This window comes from Leptonychotes weddellii, unplaced genomic scaffold (genome assembly GCF_054177405.1).
Source record: "Leptonychotes weddellii isolate Sample4059 unplaced genomic scaffold, ASM5417740v2 HiC_scaffold_10432, whole genome shotgun sequence".
Classification (NCBI taxonomy): domain Eukaryota; kingdom Metazoa; phylum Chordata; class Mammalia; order Carnivora; family Phocidae; genus Leptonychotes; species Leptonychotes weddellii.
Genome location: NW_027681067.1, coordinates 1 through 7,443, shown reverse-complemented (window position 1 = coordinate 7,443; position 7,443 = coordinate 1). Strand labels below are relative to the sequence as shown.

The 7,443-nt window shown below is 61.0% G+C and overlaps 1 protein-coding gene across 2 annotated transcripts; it reads left to right on the top strand.

The window, feature by feature from the left end:
- The first annotated feature begins 101 nt into the window (after nucleotides 1-101).
- On the top strand, nucleotides 102-5,896 carry LOC102727187 (leucine-rich repeat-containing protein 27-like). 2 transcript variants are annotated; one of them, XM_081809498.1, is made up of 4 exons: nucleotides 106-516; nucleotides 1,465-1,659; nucleotides 4,793-4,889; nucleotides 5,247-5,896. In XM_081809498.1, the coding sequence occupies exons 1-4, from the start codon at nucleotides 161-163 to the stop codon at nucleotides 5,394-5,396; spliced, it is 798 nt and encodes a 265-aa protein (XP_081665624.1). In that variant the 5' UTR covers nucleotides 106-160; the 3' UTR covers nucleotides 5,397-5,896. The 2 variants fall into 2 exon arrangements, with proteins under 2 accessions (XP_081665623.1, XP_081665624.1); XM_081809497.1 differs by lacking the exons at nucleotides 4,793-4,889; nucleotides 5,247-5,896 and adding an exon at nucleotides 1,932-2,399 and having other exon boundaries at nucleotides 102-516.
- Nucleotides 5,897-7,443: the final 1,547 nt, after the last annotated feature.

Sequence of the window (7,443 nt, the reverse complement as noted above, 5' to 3'; positions counted from 1 at the left end):
CCCCCGCCCCAGGCCTTCTCTGCAGAGGGAGCCTGCCCCCGCCCCCCCTAGGCCTTCTCTGCAGAGGGAGCTGGTCACGGGGTTTGATTCTGGAGAGCTGGTGTTGGAGTCCAGTCTACTAAAACAACATTTTATCCTACTAGTGAACTCACCAGTTACAATGATGAACCTAAGTGAGCTGCCACAGCCCTCGTATTTATCTGAGGAAGAAACTGTGCCTGATGAAGATGCCATTAATTCCCAGGATCAAAAGGGGTTGTTAAAAGAAAAGGCAGTCTTTTTCCTGCCTGTTGAGAAGCTAGACCTGAGTGAACTGAGAAAGTCCACCGATTCCTCGGAAGACTGGCCGGGTGAGGAAGAAATCAAGTGCTTCTGGAAGCTGAGGCAGGAGATCGTTGAGCATGAACAAGCAGAAGTGCTTGAAAACCAGCTCTTAGCGATGGAATTGCCTCCAAATCTCAGGGCAGCATTAAACATGAAGGAGAAAGAACATTCCAGCCCAAGACATGTGCTCAGGTGAGATTTAGAAGCCATGCTGTATTTCCTTGATCTTTCCAAAGTTGTAATATTATTTTGCAGTTATCTTTTCAGACGTCAGGCTGTGTCTGGCTGGCTTTTATGGTGCAGTGCATGCTAAGCCTGGTTAGGATTGTGGTTGCCCAGAGCATGGACCCCACGGGGGAGATTACGCAAGAGAAAAACAAGCCCTGTGTGTGTGTGTGTGTGTGTGTGTGTGTGTGTGTGTACGCACGTGTCTGTGGACATCGATGCAAAGAGAATACTTACTGGTGAATACAGATTGTACGTTCACAGGGGGGTGAAGCCATTCCAGGGGGACAGGAATTGGCCCCTGGGGGTGCACAGAAGCCTCGTGGTTACTCTGGTTCCCAGCACTGCACAGCTCAGCTCTGTGGATGGCAGAGACACGTGTCCAGAGTGTCTGTGGGGGTCCAGCTTCGTGGAGGGGCTGTTTGGAGGAGTAAGTCTGAGAGGCCAGGGGCCGGGCCATACTGAGAAGCAGATGGAAACCTTGCATTTACCGCATGAAAGGTGTTCAGGGGTTTATTATACTGTTATTTCACCTGTTCCAAGGCTTGGAAATTCTGTAAAGTCTGATTAGTGGATGATAACCTTGGAAGTAGCGGAGGCACAGAAGGCAGGTGCCCGGCCGTGACGTGGCCTTGACATTCTGTGCCCGGCCTGTTTCACGCCTGCCGTGCAGAAACCCCTCCCTCCCTGCCCTTCCTCAGTTGGGTCTCCTCCTGAACAGGGACGGGAGCTTGTCCTGCTGTGTGCTGGCCGGCCTGTCCCGAGCTCCCTGCGAGGCCACTCGTGTTTCGGCCTCGGAGTGAGCCTGCAGCCCTTGGAGCAGGAGCCCCGGGCTGTGGGGCCCTGGGAGGGCACCTCTGTCGTGCCGTCTGTCCCCGTTGGCCCTGCTTGTACATGTTGCGTGTTGTGTTCTAGCGTGGGCCATCCCAGGGTGAGTGTGCATCGCAGGGGCTGTGATTGTAGAAGGAAGAGGCCCTCCATCAGGGGCGTCCTGCCTGCCCTGGTCCCATCGCAGCTCGCGGGGCTCCCCCCCAGGAGGCCCCAGGAGAGCAGGGCTGTGGCCATCCGGGAGCACTGGGAGAAGCAGGTGGTGATGGAGCAGCGGAGACGGTGAGTGCTCATCAGCAGGGCTGCGTCAAGGCCTGCCGGACACCCCTGCTCGCACGGGCATCTGGGGCCAGGCCTGCTGGCTGTGACTTTTCTGGGGAAGGGTCAGTTTTTGCTCTTCGTCCTGCTTGGTCTCGGGCAGGTGTGGGCACAGGCCTCAGGCCGTCATTGCTCCATGTCCTCTCCACCCCGCCTGCCTTCTTTCCTGTCTTTTTCTCTGATTTCTTACTCTTTCCTAACCCCCCTTCCCCTCCTTCTAATCACCTGGCTCACAGGTCTTTTCTAAGGAAAGGTATGCGCTGCAGACGTGCGCACAGAGACAGTTCACTCTTGCCCCGCCTCGTTGGCCGTGTCGCTGGCTGTGGCGGCTTCGGTCTGCCCCCCAGGAGCCTGGCTGGGGCCTGTCCTCACGGCCGCCTCTGTCCTCCAGCTCCGCCGACCACCTGTCTCCATTGTGCTCTGGGCCCCGGGAGGCTGTCCAGCATGGACTGCATCCACAGCACCCCAGTGCCCCTCTCCTTCTGGCTGGGTTTGGCCAGTGGGGGGCCCCAGCAGGAGGTTGGAGAGGAGGCGGAGAGGGAGGGCAGGGTCTTTATCCCCCCCATGCCTCCCTGTGAATCTGCCTGGGTCCCTCCTCCTGGGGCTTGGGGTGGCTGCAGCCCCTGCCCCAGCCCCGGGCCCCTGCTCTGTCCCTGGGGGCCGTCCGCCACTGCCCATGTGAATAAACCTCCTCCATCCTGAAATCATCCCGTGTGAGTGTATTTTCTCTGAGGACCCTGATGGGGACAGACTTGCTGGCAAATGCAACATGTCAGTGGTGCACCTGCCTCGTCCCCACACCAGACATGCTGTCCAGTGGGGTCCGGTCCCTTCTGTGAAAGGAGGGACAGCTTAGGCCCTCAGAACTGTCAGGGCTCACAATGTTCCCAGCCCTGGGCTGTCATCCGCATGGCAGGGATGCATCCCACGTGTGGCTGGCACTTGGGGGTGTGCTCTGGGCTGCACCTGGAGTCCTGGCCATCCGGGCAGGGTCATGCAGGTCATTGGCCACAGGTGCCAGGCAGCCAGTCAGCCTGAGCTCAGGCCATCCCCCCGAGGAGCCCCGAAGAGGCCCTTGGCTGGAGTGCAGGCTCCAGGGCGGGCGGTCCTTCTGCTGCTTCTCCACAAGCCCAGGTGGCTTCACAGGGCACATCAGCGTCTGAGCTAGTGATGGAGCCCTTCTGGGGCAAAGGCATAGGCTTGACCCTGCCCGCGGGGGGCACCTGGGCTTGCCTCTCACTGTGATGCACCCTTTCCTTGCTGCAGGCGGGTCCCCCTTCTCCCTCACTTCGGCCCCTTTCTTTTTTTTTTTTAAGATTTTTGTTTATTTATTTGACAGAGAGACACACAGCGAGAGAGGGAACACAGGCAGGGGGAGTGGGGGAGGGAGAAGCAGGCCTCCCGCAGAGCAGGGAGCCCGATGCGGGGCTTGATCCCAGGACCCTGGGATCACGACCTGAGCCGAAGGCAGACGCTTAACGACCGAGCCACCCAGGTGCCCCTTATTTTATTTTTGTAAAGATTTTATTTATTTATTTCACATAGAGACACAGCAAGAGAGGGAACACAAGCAGGGGGAGTGGGAGAGGGAGAAGCAGGCTTCCCACTGAGCAGGGAGCCCGATGCGGGGCTCGATCCCAGGACCCCGGGATCATGACCTGAGCCGAAGGCAGACGCCTAATGACTGAGCCACCCAGGCGCCCCTCGGCCCCTTTCTTGATGGCGTTTCGTGACAGCACCGCCCCAGCACCGGCCCGTGTGGACCCCGTAGATAAGCATCTGTGCCCTGTGTCAGCGTGAGTCCCGCTCCGTGCCCGCCCCCGGCCCAGCCTGCGATCGGGACAGTGCACGGGAGGGTGTGCAGGGCGCTGGTGCTTGGGGAAGCTCTGGCCACGGCAGGATGTAGGGGCAGGAAGTCGGCTTCCCTGACACAGCATGGCCGGCTCGGGGGCTGCCAGGATGCCGCACTCCTCCGTGGGAGGAAGCTCTTGACTATCAAGGGCAGGAGAACGCTCTCTTCTCGGTTTCTCTGCCGAGATGACATTCCTTGGCCTCCTTGGTGACCGTGTGCAGAGTCCTGTCCTGTGGCTTGGACTCAGCACAGCCTGCGGACCCCCGTCAGGCCACCTCAGAGCGTCACCCCTGTGCCTCTCAAGGGGTGGGTCCTTTCCATCCCATTTCACACTCAGATGGAGCCCTGTGTCCAGAGGCACAGCGAGGGGTTAGGTCGTGCAGAGTCACAACTGGATTTGGAGTGTTGAGTGGTGGGGAGCAGAGAGCCCGGCTCAGCTGGGGGTAGGGGCGCAGCAGACTTTGGGGAGGGCACAGGAGCAGTCTCGCAGGGGAGCGAGGCTGGGGACTCCGGAGTGTGCTGAGGGTGAAGCCCAGGGCCAGCGAGGATTTGCTGGGACCCAGTCCCATCCCCAGAGCTGCAACCACAGCCGAGCCAGGGGTGGGTTTTTATGTTCAGAAATTTCACAAGCGTCTGTTGCTGCAGCCTCGCCTCTGTGCTGTGGTCAGTGAGTCTAGTGGATACTGTTGCAAGGTCACGGTGCAGGGGCAGGGAGGTCACGGTGGTGCAGGGACAGGGAGGTCACCGTGGTGCAGGGGCAGGGAGGTCACGGTGCAGGGGCAGGGAGGTCACCCTGGTGCAGGGGCAGGGAGGTCACCGTGGTGCGGGGACAGGGAGGTCACCGTGGTGCGGGGGCAGGGAGGTCACCGTGGTGCGGGGACAGGGAGGTCACCGTGGGGCAGGGGCAGACTGTGCCAGCAGCATGGCGGTGCCCCGGCGGAGGGGATTGGGGGACAGAAGAGGTTCACTGTTAAAAGTGAAACTCAACCATCTAAGAGGACATTGACTTGTCAGGGATGCCCTCACGTCTCACAGGGATCTCTGAAGGCCTCTGACGCCCGAGCCGGCAGCCAGAGCCCCGCCGTCTTCTCTGGGGCAGGGTCCTGGTGCCCCTGCTGGTCCCCTGGCACGAAGCCGCGGGACAGGAGCAGACAAGCAGTGCCCGTCTGTCTGTGGGGAGGGACGGGAAAGGGCTTGGGAAGGGGCTCTGCTCAGGGCGCTAATGAGCCACGTGTCCCCCCGCAGAGATGAACGAGCGCTGCGGGAGTGGAGGGAGCAAACCCGGACCAGGAGGATGGCGGAGGAGGTGCCGAGAAAACCCCTGCCTCCGTGGCGGAGTCTGGTACGAGGGGGCCGGTGGGAGGGGTCCTGTCCAGTGCCGGGGGCGCTGCGGTCCCCACTGCGCAGACGAAGCCCGAGGCCAGACAGCGAGCATCCTGGCCACCTTCTATGGGCCCTTTGACGGGCCTGCGTCCTTCCCATGCGAGGAGTTGGGTCTCTGGCCGGTGGGGTCGGGGGGAAACAAGCACACCCACCCCGAGGCTGAGGTGTCTCTCTGGGTCTCCTGGGCCATGGTCTCAGCCTGGGCGCCAGGGCGGCGGGCTGCGCGGCCGTCCCCTCTGTTCCCTCATGCCAGCTCCCAGGTTGTGTGTGGCACACTCCACCCTGAGTGCCGTGCGTCTCCCCTGTGTCTCCCCAGCCACCACACAGGTCTGAACCCGGGCGTCCAGGGCGGCCTGCCTGCGGAGCACGCCAGCTCCCCTCCCCTGTGAGCCTGTCCTGGAGGAGACAGCGCTGGCTCGCACCAGCACCGTCCCGCCGTCCCGTGTCTGGCTGCTGCCTTCTGTGAGGAGGTCACTGTGGTGCACGGAGAAGTCGCTTTGTCCATGACCCCCCCCCCCCCGCCCAGCACAGACCTGCTGTTCACAGGAGGGTCGCCCGATTCGCCGGGCCGTCCAGGACAGCCTCCCCCGGTCCTGTGTCCACCCGCCGTGCGCTTCCAAGTGTGCAGATCAGTTACGTTGTCGGGTGGCTTCTAGGACTGGGCTGAGCTTTTGCATCTGGGGTGAGAAGCCACAGAAGGGATGTGCTTTCTCCCTGCGCGGCATACCCAGGTTATGGCGCCCACCCCCCTTGGTCCCTGTTTGTGATGCTGCTCCCCCTTGGCGGCCGGGCCATTCCTGGGGGACACTGGGAGGCCCGCAGAGGTGTTCCCGCGTACTTGTGCCTGCCATCCTCCAGGCGGGCTCTGGTCTGCAGCAGGGGGACCCACTGGCGCCTTCCTGTCAGGAACCTCATGATGCCCATGTTGCCTTTGTCCATTTAAACAAAGCAATGGTTTGTTACCCTAAAAAAAAACAATGGAGCCTTTTTATCCACGTGCAGAATTATGGGAGGACACGCACATTTTGGAAGCCAGTGTGGTGGGGATCCCAGGTCCTCAGAGCGCCAGGTGGGGCAGGGACTGTGGCCTTTCCCACGGAATCCATTGGCTTGTTCCCTCACCTGCGCTTCTTACAAAGGAGACAGGAGAGCAATTGGTCCTCTCACATATGTTCTGGACCCAGACCCCTGTGTTCTCTGCAAACTGTTAGAGCGACGGCAAAGCCACAGTGACTTGGGAGGAGACCACACTCCCCGCCCTTACCTTGTCCCCTCACTCGGGAGTGGGCTGTCCTCTGCCCCCTGTGTCGTGGGCCACGTGTTCTGTGCTCCGTGTCTTCATGGTATGTGTCCTGTCCCCTCTGTCATGTAAACATTCAAAATCCGTGTTTCGCCACTTTAGGAACAAGACTTGCACAGGTAGACATTCTTAAGAATGCCTTCAGAGCTTTATTATAGCAAAAAATTGGAAACAATTTAAATGCCAGGAGATGGGGTGGCTCTAAGTAAATTGTATCCCAATTTTGGGTTACCCCTGTGGCCATGGGGAAGGATGAGTTGGCGTGGTACCTACTGACTCGAGTGTCTGGAAGAAATTCTTACAAGTTAAAACAGCCCAGGTTGAGAGAGCAAATGAGACTCACGCTGGCCTGTGAGAGCATGCCATGGCCTAATGAGAACTACGTTTGTCCCTTGTCCCCACAAGGCTGCAAAACCCCATGGGACCTGGGGTGGTGGCGTGTCTTGTTATTCATAACGAGCCCCGGGGAGCACAGCTGAGTTTATGCAGACTGGGGACACAAGGTGGGCCCTCCATAGCCTGGCCACGTGGCTGGTCACCAGAGAGGGTGTGCGGCTCCGCACCCTGCCCAGCACCTCGTCCTGTGCAGCTCTTCCGGAAGCTGTTCCCGAGTCACAGCCTCTGCGTTGGGTCGGTGCGCGTGAGCAGCTGTGTCTCGGAGTTCCGCGAGCCACTCTGGCGAATTATCGACCCCGCGGGGTGGTGGCAGCCCTGCTTGGTTGCCGGTCGGCCAGCAGCATAGGGGGCAGGCCGGCCCTGAGGGGCCGAGCCCTCTGCCTGGGGGGCCTGCGCCACCCTCTGCCCCTGGAGTCAGGATGGAGTTCGGTGGGCTCCTGGGTGGAGCGTTGCCGCACATGCGAGAAGCCAGCCCACGGTGGGCGAGGACGTGGGGGTTCCGTGAGCTGTGGGAGCCGAGCCAGGAGCAAGCCCCCAGCCATTGACCTCCTGCAGTGTCGGTGCTGACCGTGTTGTGCAGCGAGCCCCCCCTCCGGCCCCACGACTCTCATCCTCCCGGACGGAAGCTCGCTCCCCATCCCCTCCCCCGCCCCGGCGCCCGCCGTCTCGTCTCCGTCTCTGACTGTGCCGGCCCCGGGGACCTCACGAAGGTGGGGCACGCAGTGCTGGTCCTTCCGTGTCTGGCTTCTTTCACTCGGCATCAGGCCCTCGGGGCTGCTCCTCGCAAGGCTGAGACCCTCCTCCCTTCCTCCCTTCA